The sequence below is a fragment of the Lactuca serriola genome, chromosome 7 (assembly GCF_051521515.1).
Source record: "Lactuca serriola cultivar US96UC23 chromosome 7, Lser_US96UC23_V15, whole genome shotgun sequence".
NCBI lineage: Eukaryota > Viridiplantae > Streptophyta > Magnoliopsida > Asterales > Asteraceae > Lactuca > Lactuca serriola.
The window spans coordinates 135,323,748-135,342,616 of record NC_136414.1 but is presented as its reverse complement, the minus strand read 5'-3'; the positions used below and the strand labels follow the sequence as shown (position 1 = coordinate 135,342,616).

The following is an 18,869-nucleotide window of genomic DNA, read 5'->3' as shown; positions in this document are numbered from 1 at the left end:
AAGCTTTTATCTTGGCATCAGTATTTTGACCGTTTGGACTTGAATTGATTTTTCAGCAACTAAGATGATTCAAGGTTCCTAGATTTTGGGTTTTCCAGTTCCCGGTTCCACCGGTTCTAGTTTCATCAATTCCACCGAAAAAACAACACTTGATCGGGTTTAGAATTGGACATAAAACTGTGTAATATGTTGTGTTGTAGAAATCCTATAAAATCATTGAAAAATCCAGTAAACATTATGTCGGTGTTATTTGAAGGATATAAGAGACTACTTTATTTCTTATTTAGAGGTTAGAAACTAATTTTGAATGTAAAATGGTTAATAAATCACTTGAATTAAAGGCTGAAAAATGTTATTGTTGTTGAAATGCAGTATCTATTGTATCGTAAAAATCGTATAAATGCATAGAAAATCCAAATAAATATGAGGTTGGTGTCATTTTAATCACCTAATTGTCTACTTTATTTCTTATTTAAAAGTCAGAAACTAGTTTTTAATATAAAATAGTTAAAAATATGTTCGGATAGAAGGTTGGAAAATGTCATTGTTGTTGAAATTGGTAGTTGTTGTATTCTAAAAATCATATAAAATCAAAGAAAACTTCAGTGAACATGAGATCATTGTCATTTGAAATATGTAAGTGTCTATTTTATTTTTTATTTAAAAATCAGTAATTGATTTTTTTTAATATGAAACTATTGGTATTTATCTATCAATATTGATGATAAAAAAGTCAATACATATCAACGGAATGCAAACCGCAAACGGGCAACAAGTTGTGTTGCTAGCTCTTTCTAGATGGCAAAACTAATTATTTTAAAAACAACATTTATGGATCTAGGAGAACATTTGAATGCATGACTTGTTAAACTCTATTGAGGAGCTCCATCGCTTATGGTGCAAAAAAACCAAATGTATCAAATGGAAAAGGTATAAACACGTATTTATTTTTTATGCATGCATTCTCATGTTTTGCCACTTTGTACGCAACGGATTTCAAAACTGCATGTCCTGCTGTGAAACTCCGGCTCCTTAAACCGACGAGATGAGAGACCCCAATAAGATCCACACAAGCATGTTTCCCTCATACTTATCTAAAGACCAAAATGTCAGCTCGTCTGAGTGAAAATTCACTGGTGCTTCTTTCTTCACGGAAATATCAGCATGCCGACAAGCATCAAAGAAAACATCCCTAACCACATCATGTCAGTATTTGAAACCAGGGAGCTCTCTACAATTAACCGCATATTCCCCAAAAATGTCCAAACATACCTTAAGGCAAACTGGACATATCTCATCAATCGAGAATAAAGAAATCATGAGGCGGTAACAAAAGATAGTTAAAAACGAAAAATAAATAAATTAGTTAAATTAAAAATAAAAATAATAAAAATAAATAAATAAATAAAAAGAACAGACCGCTTGAAGATCACTTTGGGTAAAAACCCGGTTTTGGAACCGAAATTTGGCATAGTGGTTTAATCTATGACAGTCCGGTTTGTGGTCCGATTCAAACCGGGTCTAGGCCTTTGCCCATCCCTACTTTTAGTTTTAAAAATACTCTTGAATTTAAGAAAATGTTTAACTTGAAATTACAACCTAAAACTTTTATTATTTTATAATTAAAAGTTACTTCAAATAGTTTTTTCACAACCACCTTTATGTGCTTTTAGGTTTTAGTTTTATACACATTTAAATTTCAAAACTTCTATTAAACATTTCAACACAAATAAAAATGAAAATTCTAGCTTTCGACATGAGCTATTTTTATCAAATATATCCATCTTCAAACCGGTAAAAAGTAAATTAAACTATGTAAGGTACAAATCAAAAGCAGCTGAAAGTACATTCAAATACATAGAACCCCACAAACTATATCAAAAATCACAGATACTATTCAAGAATTAATTTGTAGCGCATTTTATACGACATTTGTCTCTTCAAACAATCACATGACCTTAAATAAACAAAATTAAAAAAAAAAAATTGTTTAAATGGGACGTCTTCGTCACCTATACAAACAATAAACTTAAGGTAAAAGACTTTTTCGCGACACTTTAGTAATATACAGCACTAAAAGTGAGCCATTAATCTATTTGCCTTTTCCAACACTTATCAAGGGTTATTTACGACACTATGTGAAGTGAATCTCATTCGCCTAATGCAACGACAACAAAAACGTCATCTAGCGACCATTTAACAAGCTTATTTTTATCCACAGGATTTATTACTGCACGTTCAGCTGTCGCTAAACGATAGCCAATTACAATTTCATGCCTTTCGCGACCCCTTATCATGATGTCGTAAAAACAGAGTTCTTCTTGATCATAAAGATAGAATTCCCCTGGTTTAATGCACATCTCATTTCCCTGTTAAAATTTTAACTTTAGTTTTGGAAGTTTGAATTGGGAAGTAAGTAGTAGTGTTTGGGTAGTACCTCTTCTGCAAAAAGTTCTTCAAGGACACGATTGATCTGTTTATCTTCAGCCACCATTGCTAAAGCCATGCTCACAAGCTCATTTGAAAGAACATAATCACTAATTTTTGTGACAGAAACAAGGTTTCTAGTTCTTGAATCCAAAATCTCACTTATTATTATTGATTTATTAGAAGCTTGTTGCATCTCACGTATCCAAGAACTATGAGAGAAAGCGGTTGTTGAGCTTGTGTGAGTGTCTTCTTTATATGGAAGCCGCTTTGACTGTATCCATTAAGTCAATAATAAAATAATAATAATAAATTCATTTTTGTTTAACGTTAAAATTTGACCTGAATGTCTCGGATGAGAAGGAGGGTGGCTAGAGAACGTGAGTCTGAATGGACAATTGAGTCTTCTACAGATTCATCTGCAAGAATTAGAATCTGTTGTATTGGAGTTAGTAATAAATCATGGATTTTTGTATGTATATATGATTGAGGAGACTTACAGAATCAAAGGTTTCTAAAGGGAGAGTTTCTAGATGTTTTTTAATAACTGCGTTTCCAACACGGTGGACGAGTTTAATGTTAACAAGTCCTGAAATATCAAGTCCACCATCCACTAATTTTCTCTCTCTTTCTTTCTCCAATACCTCGTTAAACATCCATAACTCTGACCCTGGAGCCAAGAATGCTTCTAGAACCTGGTAGATTTCAAAAAAAAAAAATAGAATTTATTATTTACTAACTATTATATTATTCTTGAAATCTAGAGATTAATAAATAGCTGTGAATTACAATTACCATAATCATATCATCAATATCACGTCGCCAACCACAAAATAATATCTTTTCTGGGAATTTTGGAGGGTCGACTTTTTTTGGAAAGAGACCCCTTCGTACCTGTAACAGAAAAAAAAAAAAAAAAAAAAAAAAAAAAAAAAAAAAAAAACATAATGGGTCAATTGTGAAATTACTTTTAATGAAAAAAGGCTGCAAAAAAGAAATTTTTTTTTTTTCGATTTTTTAAATTTTTAAAAGTTCTATTGTGGTGGGGGCCACTTATAAAGAATGTTCGCAATCATATTGATGCGAAATTGATGGTCATTTTGTTAAAAGCCCTTATATTTTGGCCTTATATACAAGTATTTTGTATATAAAATGTTTAAAGAAAAAGCTTTTACATAGAAAAAAAGAAAGTTTTTATTTTAAATTATGTTTTTTTTTGTATAAATATGATTTTATAAAGCAAAAAAAAACATATTCGAAACAAAATTTTGAAAAAGAAGATGTAAAAAAAACTAAATTTAGGCCAAAAGTGTAAATATTGGGCAAATTTGTAATAAAATTTAAAATCTGGGCCAAAAGTGTAATTTTTGAAAGTGGGATGATTTGTCGAACGGGTAAAAGGGTTAAAATGAATACAATTGTCGGTTTTTTGGAACTTAGTTGAATAAGAAAAATATATAAAGACTAAAAAAGTCTTCCCCAAAGATGAATTTGTTAAATGAGTTTTACCCATTTTGGTCATTTTTGTGATTATACCCTTTAAAAGAAAGCTGTAAACTTAATAATTGAAAGTCTGACCTCTGGTAAAGGGCCAGGGGTATATGTGTCATCATCTTCAGCTATCACAAGTATCTCATCACCTTCTTTTAATATATACTCATCTTTGGGATTTATTATTATCTTCCCTCTTTCTGAAGCAACCTTTACTCCACAAGGGATCGCATCTGGAAACGAAATAAGTACATCTTCAAACCTTAAACCATCTAACTGTGGCCACCTTTTGATATAAAATTCTGCATTTTCAAACCCCAATATATCTTCCCATATCTGCAACAAAAACAATTTCACACTTAATTCAATTTCAACCATATATAAAACATTATAAACAGATTATAAATTTATAATTCTGATTGTGAAAAGTGAAAACTCATTTTATTTAATTTAAAGTTTAAACTACCTGTGCAAGACCAGGTTGAAGAGCACATTGAATCATTAACCTTCCAATCACATCATGTGCAACAACTGTCTCAATGAGTTCACCTCCAACAAGCTTCACCAAGGGTTCATTGTCAAGATCACTCATTTCTACAACCACATGACCTCTTAGCCCCTCTTTTACTCCAGTAAGACTAAGCACAACCCTCAATGCTCGTGCATCACTCTAAAAAAATAAAGAATCTTGTTAATTGAATAAGGGTAAAATGGTCAAATGGTTAAATGTTTAAGAAGTGAGACATACTTGATCTGCATTTTCATCTGCTGCAAGTACTATTATAGCACGTGCTTTTGAAACCGAAACCTAAGCATATTCAAAAGAAGTTAACAAGAAAGATTTGAAGAATGTTGTGGGCCCCATTTACATCTGACATCATAAAAGAAAAAAGATTTCAATTTTCAAGAAATACTACTACCTTTTTCAAGTCAGCAAGTATAAGAGGACTACCACTTCTGCATATAACTGAAGTGCCCATGAAGCTGAACTCAAGTTTTGCTATATCCATCTCCATCTCCTCCTTGTCTCTTTCCGCCAGGACAACCACCACACCACCACCAATGCTCTTGTTTGCTATTGCCAGCTGCTTCAAAAGTGAACCCTGTAGTTGACCAAAACATTATCTTCTTTTGACCTTTGTGCATAAAGTAATTAAATACCAAGACTTATTAGTTATTACCAATTTGTCACTCCATCCAAGAACAAGTATGTGGTTGCTTTCAATGACTTCACTTTTCCCTTTTCGTAATGAATCTACTTTCTCTGAGATAGCATCTGAAACAAGCCCTAGCATCATTGCAAATATCAGCATCCCTCCTGAACTTATAGAGACTGAAACAATTCTTGATCCAGTGCCAACTCTATCTGCATGATTCCCTGAATCTGCTACAAATGTCCAAGAAAGCCAAAGGGCTTCTGCAAGACTACCATCACTTACAGCATAAAGTGCTAAACCACCAAATGCAATGAGAAAGATAGTTGCAAAGAGAAGGGCAAGTAGTTTTGCGTAAGGGTAGATAGAGAAGCACACATCCACCATGTATGCGATTCTTTTCTTTAATGGAACCTCTTCTTTGTTGTTCTTTGAACGTTTTGAGAGGTTCTTGAGTTTGGGAAGATCATCAAGATATTTGAATAATACAAAAGGTGTCACAAGAGTAAACAGAACAGTGTAGAGAGCAATGTTTCGGGTGTCAGTGTTGCCAATATACACAAATGAATTGTCACTTTCATGTTTGAAAATGTCTGTGCTTTCGTCATGAGGAATGTCTTTATTCAAACAAGTTCTATGAAGATCATAATTCTCTTCCTGTATGGAGAATAAACAGGCTTTAACAAAATCATCTGTTTGCAAGAGTACAGAGTCAAAGAACTTGATACCTGAAGCTTCTTGACTTCATTCCTTAATGTTATTGCATAAGATGCAAACACTACACATAAAAGTGCAAGCTGCATTAAGAAATAAACGTGGCATCATCAGACACTAAAGATTAAAATGCGGGATAGATGCTCTGAGGGCTCCCTGCAGAATAACAACATGACATTACAGACTTATAAACAGGATTCAAGTGATAAGTTCAGTACTTTTAACTCACACAGACAAATTTGATTTTCAATGGAAAATTAGGAAATGGAACACAGTTTAGTTTTTATATACCCGCTCAGATTATGACTGTATACATATAAATTCTAGTAGAGAGGAATAATTCACCAGGTTACGTATCAACGAACTCCTGATCGTGGCGTTTTTGCGAGCAGGAGAAGATGAAGTCAGGGAAGACGAAGAAGTCAAATTAGAAACTGGAACTTGAGCAAGCACTGGCGGAACGATTCTCTCCGATTTAGAATCTGACCCCGGCGCCGGTGAATGTGACGTACTCGCACTCGCAGAAGCTGATTGCATTTCGCTTCCCCCTGTGGTAGTCAAACTCTTAGGCATCGAAGCGCTTCGAACCGGAGAAGGAGAAGGAGACGAAACAGGCGGTTGTTTCCTCAGTGACTTAGACGCAGAAGATTTAACAACTGTCACCCGGTTTCGAGTCGTGTTAGGTCCAAGAAATGATGGATAAACGTAATCACGATCAGCAAACCCGAAGGTTTGACCGGGGAAAGTGTCGCTGGTGGTAGTGCTGGAGCTGTCGGATGAGTCGAATGATCGTCGGGGGGACCAGGTGGAGGAGGAAGATGGTGGAAGAGGAGGAGTTGACTCATCGGAGGAGGGCCGGCGGACGGCTGGGAAGAGTGGACCGGGGAAGTGAGCAGTGCTGGAATCAGCGATCGTCCTTGATTTCTTCAGGAGAGGACGTCGTTCTGGTAGCGGAATGTTGGGGTTCCGTTTGGAATCCATTGAATCTCCATTGATGTTAGACATAATTTTTCCGGATCTTCACCGGAATCTATTGGCTCTCTTTTTTTTTTCTGACACACACGGTGGTAGCGAGGTTTTATCGACCGGCCAATTGTCCAGTGGTGTGTTACAGTTTGTTTTTCACCGTTGCGAAAGGTACGCACGTGCCGCCGTGTTTCTAAGATTCCGCTGGCTTTACAACTTTAGTAAGTTATATATGCATTGGTGGTAGAGCATCTTTAGACCTTCCTTTATGTATACCACTAGCCATCTCGTGGTGTCCACATTAGCCATTAGGCCAAGTGGTATACCGAGCACAAGGACGTTTGTGATTGAGCTGGCCACGAACAACGGGTGTGTACAGTACACCGTTGTTACGTGGTAGCTTGTGGTCGTTGTCTCTCGTGCTCGGTACAACGGAAATGCACGACCAATCAACTCGAAGCATTCCATTTGAACATTGCTATAGTTGTTGAACGGTTAGTTTCTTAAAAAAAAATTAAACAATTTATTTACCTATAAATACAACATTTTTACTCCTTATTTTTTACACCATTCTTTTCTTTCTCTATACACAAACTACACACAACATCTTCACAACCAAAAATCATGGATCTCATCCAAAATACCCCTCCAAACTACAGAAATCGCAAACCCGGTAATACTTTTGCGTTAGATACAACACATCGTCAAATTCCGACTATGGAGTCACCTCAAGGCGGTTTTATCAATCTACTTCAAACCGGTTCTCCTATCCAACAAACATCATTGTTCCAACAACAATATCAACATTTTCCGACTTTCCAACAACAACAAATTTCACAGCAATACCAACAATTCCAACAACTACAATAACTCCAACAACAATCGTCACAACAACAACCACCACCAATTTCACAACCACCATTTTCGTCGGATTTTGTTGCGGAAACACAACCTTCACCACCACCTCAACCAAAAAAAAAGGAAAAAAACCGGTCCGACCCACTACTGCCCAAAGAAAGGGTCCCATGGACAAAAGAAGAAGAAGAAAAGTTAGTGGAGGCATGGGTGACGACTTCTGAAGATCCAATTGTAAGAGATAGTCAGCCTTACGGAAGTTTTTGGGAGAAAGTCCGAGCCATTTTCTACGAGTTAATGGAAAGTGAAACTCGAAACGCCGATAAAATTACGTCGAAATGGCGAGATATTCGACTAAAATGCACCGAGTTTGGAAGAATCTACAACAACCTCCTAAACATACGCAAAAGTGGCTCGAACGATTTTGATGTTTTCAAGGCGGCAATGGAGCAATTTGAAAAAACAACGCCAACACGCAAAGCTTTTCCGTATATGAAACCATGGCTAAAATTGAAAGACGCCCCAAAATGGAAAGAGCAAACGGAAGGAACTTCGTAATCTTCCAGTTCAAAGCGTTCGAGAAACCCCAATGCAACTTCCCAACAATCGGACGGCCGAACACACATCGACATCAACGACGATCCGCTAGATCTTGAAAACGATCAACCTCTTCGTCGGTGCGTTGGAAGAAATAAAGCAAAAAAAACGGTTTTAACATCTTCGAATTCTAGTGTTATGGATATGTTTGGCGATAAATTTGATCGATATGTGCAACTTAAAGAAACGAAGGCCGAGGTGATGACTCGGATGGAGCAAATAATGATCGAAGCACAAAACATCATTTCAAGAGGCACAAACGACGATACAAACAAAAACCGATATGGAAATCTTGAAAATGAAAGCGGACGACCTCGAGGGCGAAGACTTGAAACTTTTCCTCGCGGTGAAAGAGTCGGTTCGAGCCCGACGTAGGCGTATGGGGTAGTTTATTTTATTTATGGTTGGAATTTTTAGTTTTTTTAATGTTTTTTTAATTTTTTTATTTGAAGTAATGTAATTTTTATTTTTATTGTTATTTTTATTTTTTTTATTTCAATTAATGTAGTTTTTATTTAATGTAATTTGGTCTTTTAATTTAATGGAAAACTAGTATTAAAAAAATGATTTTAATGTATTTTTGAATTAAATTTAAATAAAAAATAAGATGGAGTGGTGTGTTTAGTGGTAGGGAATATGGCACCCACCACATATGTGGTATGTGGTGTGTATAACGAATGGTCTGTGGTATGTGGTGGGTCAGGCCATTCGTTATACACACCACATACCACATATGTGGTGGGTGTCAAATCACCACCACATTCTGCTACCACTAACATGGGATACCTACCACTAACTTACCGCTCAACTTCATTTTTTATTTAAATTTAATTCAAAAATACATTAAAACACAATAACACATTTTTTTAATTAAATTTAATTCAAAAACACAATAAAACATATTTTTTTTATTAAACTAGTTTTTTATTCAATGAAACAAGATTATATTAATTTAAAACAAACAACATTAAAAAAAACATAAAAAAAACCTTAAAAATGCAACCATAAACAACTTAAAACTACTTTTTAAACCTTATTTTTACTCGCTAAATTTTAGGCACTCTCTTAATTTTCGTCAAGCTTTGATGTGTTTAAACGGTATGTGTTTCGTGTCTTCATATTGGTTCATGGTCACAGCAAACGGGTCGCCTTCGTGTACGTTGTTTATAACAAAGTTATAAATATCATTCAATTCAAGGCATTTAACTTTCATATCGCGAAACTTCGAACATATTTCATCAATACTACGATTTTGGCAACCCATTAAATCATGGAAAACGTTTCCAACCTTTATCCAAAAATTAGGAGGCGTTACTAGGTCTTCTAAAGCCGCTACCCATACTCGTCGTGCTAAGTTCCCTTCTTCATTTTCTGACCAATTCAACCTTTTAGGAGCCATTGGTTTTGGAAAAATGCAAAAGAAGTGTGTGATTTTGTGAGAAAAGAAAGAAGAAATTGTGTGAGTATGTTTAATATAAGTGTGGTATTTATAGAAAAAGATTAATATGCTTGAAAGGTAAAAAAGAAAAAAAAAACAAAAAAACAAAAAACAAAAAACAAAAAAATTCCGTTGCAAAAGAAACTAGCCGTTGCAAACATCAACCAATAGATTTTTCCGTTTGATTTCGTGGAACACACAATGCCCGGCCGAGATGGTGTGTACGGTCGTGGTTGTGGTCCACGTATACCACGAGATGGCTTGTGATGAGCATATCAACCTTTCCCAACCTTCCAACAACAACAACTCCAACAATCACAACCATCACAAACCCCTCATTCGCCGAATTTTGTTTCGGAAACTCAACCTTCACCACCACCTCCTCAACCAAAAAAGAAAAAAATCGGTCCAACTCACCACCATCCAAGAAAGGGTCCCGTGGACAAAAGATGAAAAAGAAAAGCTAGCAGAGGCATGGATTTCGGCTTCCCAAGACCCAATTGAAGGAGATAGTTAAACCTTCGGTTGTTTTTGAGCGAAACTTCGATCCATGTTCTATGATTTAACGGGAAGTGAAAAACAAAATCTCAATCAAATTAGCTCGAAGTGGTGCGATATTCGACAAAAATGCACCGAATTTTGAGGAATTTACAACAACCTCCTAAACATACGAAAAAGCGGTTCAAACGATTTCGATGTCTTCATGGTGGCTTTGGACCAATTTGAAAAAATAATGTCAACCCGCAAAGTTTTTTGTATGTGAAACCGTGGCTAAAGTTGAAAAATCCTCCAAAATTGATAGAGAAAACGGAAAGAATCCACAATCTTCCAGTTCAAAGCGTTCAAGAAACCCTGATACAACTTCCCAACAATCGGACGGACGAACACACATCAACATCAACGATGAGCCGCTCGATATTGAATACGACCAACCTCTTCATCAGGCCATTGGAAGAAATAAAGCAAAAAAAAAACGTCTTCAATGGCTTTGGGCTTTAGTGTTATGGATCATTTTGGAGAGAAATTTGATCGATATGTGCAAGTTCAAGAGACGAAGGCGGAGATGATAACTCGGATGGAACAAAAAATGATTGAAGCACAAACGTCATTTCAAGAGGTACAAGAGACGCTTCAAACAAAAACCGATAGAAATCTTGAAAAATGAAAGTGAACGAACTCAACGACGAAGATTTGGAGCTTTTCCTCACGATGAAAGAGTCGGTTCGAGTCCGACATGGGAATTGGGGTAGTTTATTTTAGTTATGCTTGTATTTGTCACACCCCAAAACCTGAACGGCGGAAACGTTCCGGGGCAGAGGACGTCATGTACAGCATCACAACAAAGCATAATAGTAAACAAGCAACAACATCATCCATTGCATTAATAATATAATTTAATACAAGTGTTTTCTGTATAGTTATAAGACACCAAAAATATGAATCAAAATAAGAGATGAGTCTTCAACGCTCCGTCTTCTCAAAGCCTGGCCTCGGTACCTGTCTACTAATGACCTAAGAATACAAGTTATTTTGAAAGAGTTTATCAGCTTTAAAGCTGGTGAGTTTATAAGCATTTTAGTGTCATTGTTTGTATGAAAATGTTTGTAAGTGTTTGATGTATAAGTTTGTAAAAGTTTATAGTAAATATTTGTATCTCCTAGAAAATCCTATATTTTCTACTACACGTAGCTTTCTACCAAGGCATCAAATGTTTTGTACGTTTGTTTCTTGTAAAAGTGTGTATTTTTCCCAAGTGTGACTATCATTAACAAAATATAGTTTTTACATTACCGTATGTGAATGCAATGGGAAAATAATAAAGTATTGTAGTGTTGTATATAGTAACTACTGTTGTACTAACTACCTTAAATCGATTGTTAATTAAGGTATAATGTGATATAATTGTAACCATACTTGATCGACTAGTAAAACACGACGCTCGAAGACGTCAAAATTGTATTAAATTCATCACCTGTAGACCTGCAGGTCCCACTGTAGCTAACATCAAAGTGTAGGACGGCCAGTCCCGTATAGATCTATACGCAAATTCACGTTCTCCCTCCAGGAGACTCTAGTTACAAAACGAGCCATGACAGTGATGCCATTCCCCGAAGTAGTGACTCACATTTATGTTATAGTATTCTTGTATATGTATTGTATGTACTAGTGTAGTGTATGTTCTCTTTGTCTAGCATGTAGTATGTTCTCTTTGTTTCTCATCATAGTAGGTTCTCTGGTATAGTGTAGTGTATTGTATGTTCTCTTAGTTTCTCATTATAGTATATTCGTTCTGTTTCTCATAATAGTAAGTTCTCTTAGTTTCTCATCATAGTAAGTTTGTATTGACTCATGAATGAACTGACTCTTGTATGTTTCGTTGTACTAGAAATAGTGAGTAGTGACTTCCTAAACTATACCTATTATAGTTTACTAGTAGAGTTGTCTGTATGACTGAGTGTGTTGAACTGAGATAAAAGCTTTTATGTCTATACATATATACATAATATATAACTAAGGATCAAACGACACTTGGACAAACAACAGGGTACTCTAAGTCCACAACCAAACAAGGAACATGAAATAAAATGAGTTATCAGTCCTAAGTCCTTCCAACTTTACTTATATAACTATATATGCATTAGACATGGTTTTGACAATATATAAGTTTGAAAGAGTTAAAAGAAAAGGTTTGGCATATAAGAACATGTTTGAAAAAGAGTTTAACATGTAAAAGAGTTTGATAAACATTTTGAAGTAGTTTGTTTGATAAAACAGTTAAAAGTATAGTAAATCCATTTGCTTGATAGTTATTAATCACATGTGATTGATATAATAACTATAATGTTTCAACTTGTATTCCCCCCCCCCCCCTAAAAGCATTTAAAATCATTTAAAAGGAAGGTTAAAGGGTATGAACTCACCTGCAGTGTGGTTTGGATGAAAGAGTGGTATAGGATGCTAGGTGTCAAGTGAAGACTTAAGCACACACACAGATCCTATTTAGCATATAATGACACATATATGTAAACAATTAGTGTTTAAACAACTAATCATGCAAAGAAAGACACCCTAGGACATAGAAAACACTTAGATTCAAGTGCTAGAAGTACCAAGGGTTGCATTTAAGGGGTGTATGGCCACACATTAGTGTTTACGGCCAAGTGGTATGCTTCTTGTGAGTTTACGACCATAGGGTTTACGTCCCTATGAGTTTACGACCGTAACTCATAAATTTTAGTTCCAAAGAGTGTATTAAAGGTCTTACAATCATAAGGAAGTGTTCTAGTCTCTTATCCAAGCCTTAGGAAGAAGTTATGGTCCACATGCACCATTAATTAGGGTTTACGGACAATGGAGATGCTCTTGGCCGTAAACACCTCATGTTCTTGGGAAATGCTTGATTTCAAGGATTAATTCAAGGGTCTTTACAAGGTAGTAAGTATATAAGAGGATAGTTACAATGTAGAAGCTAGAAAGGGTAGTTTTCGGCCCAAAGAGCAAGAGTGTTCTTGATGTTCTTGAGGATCTTGAAGATCTAGACTCAAAAGATTAAATTCATGGATGAATTCAAAGGCGATTCAAGAATAATAGATGTATTAATACATAGATGGAAGGAATCACTTACATTTTTGAAGAAAAGTGAAGAATCCTTGATGATAGTTGAGAGCAAAACCGAGTTCTTGTCTTGGAAGTGGTAAAAGGGTTGACAAATGGCCAAGAAACATATATATATATATATATATATATATATATATATATATATATATATATATATATAGCCAAGAGTTTACGACCAACCATGAGTTTACGGCCGTAAACTCATGTGCCTTGGACGTAAACTCCTTATTAAGGGGGTTTATGGCTTGATTTTTAGTTTTAAACTTTAGTTGACACATCCTAACACTCATTCCTTGGATGTACTAGGCTTAGAATGTTTAAACAGACTCTAAACAATGCTAAAAGTTAGCCGAAACAAGTCTGACTTTGACTGAGTTGAATGGTTGTACAAAATAGAAATTTCGGGTTGTCACAATATTTTTAGTTTTTTTATTTTTAATTTTATTTTTATTTTTAATGTTATTTTTTTATTTTAATTAATGTAGTTTTTAGTTAATTTAATTTGGTATTTTAATTTAATGATAAACTAGTATTTAAAAAACTTATATGGTTTTTATGTATTTTTTATTTATATTTAATTAAAAAAATAAGGTGGATTAGTTTGTTTAATGGTAGGTATTCGTGTTAGTGGTAAGGAGTGTGGTGATGATGTGACACTCACCCCTTTAGTGGTTAGTGGTGGATATAACGAATGGTCTTATGATAAAAAATAAATGCATATCATCATTTTTTTAACATAAAATTTCATAATTTTTTTTGAATGGCAGTATATATAACACGCTAGCCAAAAACAAGAAAATAGTCAGTTTGAACCTCTTGATCATGCTCAAATTTGTACGTGTGACAAATAAATCATCAACATAAATTGCTAAAATTAGCAAGTTAGATCCTTCATTTTTTCCGATACACTGATGGTTCTTGCATGCACTTTTGAAATTTCATACTCTTCAAAATCCTGTCAAGCTTCGTGTTCCATGCTTGAGGTGCTTGTCTTAGACCATATAGTGCTTTCGTAAGGCGATATACTTTATGCTCATTGTCTTTCTTTATATAGCCTTCCAGTTGCGATACATAAATGGTTTCCTTCAATTATCCATGTAAGAACACCGTTTTAACATCTAAGTGATGAAGCTCCTACCCATTTGTAGCAGTTAAAGCTATAAGAAACCGGATGGTTTCGATTCGAGCTACCGGAGCAAATACTTCTTGAAAGTCAATATCGGGCTGTTGCATGTAAGCTTTAGCAACCAACCTTGCCTTGTATTTATTAATGGTGTCGTCTGCATTTTTCTTCAATTTGAACACCCACTTGAGTCCAATTGGCTTCACCCCCATAGGCTTGTTCACGAGAGTCCATGTCACACCCCAAAACCAAGAACAGTGGAAACGTTCTGGGGCGGAGGACGTCATGTACAGTATCACAACAATGAAAAGTAGTAAACAAGCAACAACATCATCCATTGCATTAATAATATAATTATTATACAATTGTGTTCTGTCAAATTTTGATAAACACTAAAGTATAAATCAAAATGAAAGATGCGTCTTGATCGAGCACCATCTTCCTGAACCTTGCATCGGTACTTGTCTATGATGACCTGAGGATACAAGTAATTTTGAAAGCGAGTATCAGCTTTGAAGCTGGTGAGATCATAAGTATTTTAGTGTCTTAATTTGTATATAAATACTTGTATGTATTTGAAATGTAAGTATTTGTATGTATACGAATTGTAAGTATTGAAAAGGCAAATGAGCTGTAAGTATGAAAATGTATATGAATTGTAAGTATGAACATGTTTGTAAAACAACTGTAAACATTTGAAAAACCCTAGAAATCCCTATGATTCCTACTAGTAACAAAAAGGAGTCTTCTACCAAGACTTAACTGTTCTCAATGTAGCCTTCTACCAAGACCTAACTGCTCTGAATGTAGTCTTCTACCGAGACCTAACTGTTCTGAATGTAGTCTTCTACCAAGACCTAACTGTTCTGGATGTAGTCTTCTACCAAGACCAAGCAGTATTAGTATTACCCTTTGGAACAAGGGCAACTAACAATGTTAACTGAAGTCATCCGTAGATGTACATTTACCTCTGTTGCTAACAACTGAGTATAGGAATAGTCAGTCCCCAAAAGTATACATGTAATGGTATCAACTGTTGACATCCGTGGATGTGCTTTTACCTCTGTAGCTAACAGAGATTCTAGGAATGGTCAGTCCCGCAACGTATCATTGGGTACTAGGATATTAAATCCAATCTATCTTGTCGATTATGTGATTGAATCACAAGGTAAAGATAAGAATGAGGATTATATAACAAAATCTATACATATAAAATGTACTAGTAATTCTTGTAAGTGTACTCATGTAAATGTGATCATGTGACCATATCTATGTAATAGTATGGTAATGTACTGTAATGTTCTAGCTGTAGTGTACGTGCTCTCTATCTAGCAAGTATAGTAATGTACTGTAATGTTCTAGCTGTACTGTACGTGCTCTCTATCTAGCAAGTATAGTAATGTACTGTAATGTTCTAGCTGTAGTGTACGTGCTCTCTATCTAGCAAGTATAGTAATGTATTGTAATGTTCTAGCTGTAGTGTACGTGCTCTCTATCTAGCAAGTATAGTAATGTATTGTAATGTTCTAGATGTAGTGTACGTGCTCTCTATCTAGCAAGTATAGTAATGTGCTATAAAGTATTGACTCATGAATGAACTGACTCATTGTATGGTATCGCGTTCTAGTAATAGTTCTAGTATCTTACTAAACTACCCATATGGTAGTTTACTAGTAATCTAACTGGGACGTATGAATATGGATGTATACTCTTGCTACCCAAGGGCATTGGATGAACTGGAAGGACCCTTTTATGACTATATATGTACACATGATATATAACTAATATTTAAACGACCTTCGGACGAGTACCCGATATCCTATCAGACCACATCCAAATCGAGGAAAAGGAAATAAGGTGGATAGCCTTCCTAAGTCTTTTAAACATTACTTATATAACTATACATATAGAGGCATGCAATTTATAATATGTCACACCCCAAAACTGGAACGGCGGAAACGTTCTGGGGTGGATGACCTCATGTCAAGTATCACAACACATGCATTATAGTAATCAAAGTACAACAAAACATTGCATTAATAGTAATAGTTTTACATGGTTAAATTAAAAAACACCAAAGTAATACAAGTAATACAGATAGATATATGTAAGTACAACGAGGCACTAAGCCATCTTCATCAACTGCTCCGGGGATGTACCTGTCTAATGCTAACCTGAGAATACAAGTTATTTGAAAAGCGAGTATCAGCATTTTTACAATGCAGGTGAGTTCATAAGTATTTAGTGTCATTTTGTCAAACAACTTTATGAAGTAGTAGTTAAGTGTTTACTGTGTATTAGAGTTCTTTCCAGAAAATCCTATATTTTCTTTAAATAAAGCAGCCTTCTACCAAGACTGGTCAGTGTTATGTGGTAAAAAGTAGTTTTCCCTAAATTGCTATCATTATCAAAAATTCAAAATACTGAATTCGATTATTAAAGAAAGCAACGACATCAGGGAATAACATACGCCTCAGCAGTGAGGACTGCTGACTAAGGCAATGAATCATAGACTCCAGGAGAGTATCGAATGAACGACACGCCTGGTTTAGTCTAATCAAGTGGAGACACAGACCCCAGGCGGTACCAAATGAAAGGTACAACTGGTAAGGTCCAAAACAGTGAATACAAACCGCAGACAGTATCAAATGAAAGATATGTCTAGCAAGGTCAAAAACAGTAAACAAAGTGAATAAAGTGGATTCTGTGAATACAGTGGATACAGACCCCAGACAACATCAAATGAGAGATACGTCTTGTAAGGTCAAAACAGAGGAGGCAGACCCCAGACAGTATCAAATGAAAGATACGTCTCGTAAGGTCAAAACAGTGTGACTCCGAAATGAATTACCAGCATACAATGTAAATTGCTGGCGAAATACCGTTACCTTAAGGCCAAAGAATTATAAGGTAACTCGGGATACTCATAACCATACTGACTAGAGTTCCAGACGCCCTACAAGCGTCTATAAGATGTGACATTTGTCACCCATTAGCTTGGTAGGCCGGGACTGTAGCTAGCAGTCTGGGTGCGGGGTTGTCAATCCCGTATAGATCTATACACACAATGTCCGCCCTCCCTACAGGAGATTCTGGTTACCGACTAGACGAAGGAGAAGGCCGTGTCCTGAAGATTCATCCCAAATAGTGGGTTGAGACTTCCAAATAGTGGGTAGTGTGTAAGTGCTAAACTAGAGACTTCCCAGTAGTGGGTTTCTAATGTAAGTGTAAGCTAGAGGTAGAGACTCTTAACTGAACTGACTAGAGAATTCCTATATGTCCATGCTCATATACATAATGTATAACTAATGAGTCAAACTACCTTCAGACGGCCATCCAATCCCACCAGACCACATCTCAACGAAGAAAAGGAAATAGGGCAGACGAGCCTTCCTAAGTCTTTCAATCATTACTTATATGTACCTATATAAGCACCGATATATATCTAACTACGACTGAGTGTGTATCAAGTAGAAGTGATCTTTGTGAAGTAGGAATGTCTAACAAGTGAAGTTGGAGTGGTCACAAGTGAAGTAAGAGTGTCGAACAAGTATAAGCGTATCACGAAGTAGAGACGACAATAAGTGAAGTAAGAGCGTATCGAGTATAAGTGAAGTAGAGGCGATATCAAGTATAAGTGAGGTAGAAGTGTATCTCTAAGTAAGAGTATGAATAAGTATAAGCGTCCATCAGGTATAAGCGACTACAAGTATAAGTGAAAGTGTTACAGAGTAGGAGTAAAAAATAAATATTAGCGAAGCAGCAATATTTAACAAGTAAAAGTATACGTCGTAAAAGGGAAACTTTGATGAAAATCTTTATATCCGGAGAATATCGCAATTTGTATTGTTTTGTAAAATATGTTTGAAAACCTTAGAAAATCTTTCATAAACCAGTTTGGAATGAATTTAGATAAAACAGTATAAGTAAGAGTTTGAAACAATTGAAAACCATTATAGTGTCCTACTCGGTAAAAACAGTGTACAGTGGTAAAAACTTGTGCATGCGGGTTATCAATCACGTGTGATTGATATGATAACTGGCATGTTTAACTTGTATTTCCCCCCTTTAAAACATGTAAAAACATTGAAAGGTTCATTCAGGGGTATGAACTCAGCTGGTGTAAGTAGGTTCGACGAAGGTGCCGTTTGGGCGTTCGGTGTCACGCAAGGTCTCGAACACACACAATGACCTATTTAACATATGATAACATATGTTCACATCTATGCAGTTATTGCGGTCGAAAACCAAATAGCGGTCGAGGTCTACTATTTGAAATAGCGGTTTTCACGATGCTTTAGCGGTGATATATATATATATATATATATATATATATATATATATATATATATATATATCTTTTAGTTAATGTTTAATTAATCTTTATTCTTTACTTAATATTTATTAATCGATTACACGTACCATCGTAAATCGTAATAGTTAAAGTTATTAAGTTTAATCTTTAATCCTTAATTAGTTTATTAGT

The 18,869-nt window shown here is 35.4% G+C and overlaps 1 protein-coding gene across 2 annotated transcripts; it reads right to left on the bottom strand.

Annotated features, from left to right (window-relative positions):
* Positions 1–1,877: 1,877 nt before the first annotated feature.
* On the bottom strand, positions 1,878–6,974 carry LOC145061532 (putative ion channel SYM8). 2 transcript variants are annotated; one of them, XM_079009043.1, is made up of 12 exons: positions 6,132–6,974; positions 5,801–5,869; positions 5,100–5,729; positions 4,839–5,021; positions 4,667–4,726; positions 4,385–4,588; positions 4,006–4,254; positions 3,223–3,321; positions 2,928–3,122; positions 2,770–2,862; positions 2,438–2,701; positions 1,878–2,369 (listed from the first exon to the last, which is right to left on the bottom strand). In XM_079009043.1, exons 1-12 carry the CDS (start codon positions 6,789–6,791, stop codon positions 2,151–2,153), a joined length of 2,925 nt encoding a protein of 974 aa, XP_078865169.1. In that variant the 5' UTR covers positions 6,792–6,974; the 3' UTR covers positions 1,878–2,150. The 2 variants fall into 2 exon arrangements, with proteins under 2 accessions (XP_078865169.1, XP_078865170.1); XM_079009044.1 differs by having other exon boundaries at positions 5,801–5,942; positions 6,132–6,271.
* Between the last annotated feature and the right edge of the window lie 11,895 nt (positions 6,975–18,869).

What these genes read in the sequence shown, in the direction of transcription:
- LOC145061532 (XM_079009043.1), bottom strand. Translation starts at nt 6,791, where the DNA reads ATGTCTAACATCAATGGAGATTCAATGGATTCCAAACGGAACCCCAAC. An exon ending in ATGAAGTCAAGAAGCTTCAG is followed by an intron (nt 5,730 to 5,800) that starts GTATCAAGTTCT and finishes TTCTCCATACAG; the next exon opens with GAAGAGAATTATGATCTTCA. An exon ending in TTGGATGGAGTGACAAATTG is followed by an intron (nt 5,022 to 5,099) that starts GTAATAACTAAT and finishes GGTCAACTACAG; the next exon opens with GGTTCACTTTTGAAGCAGCT.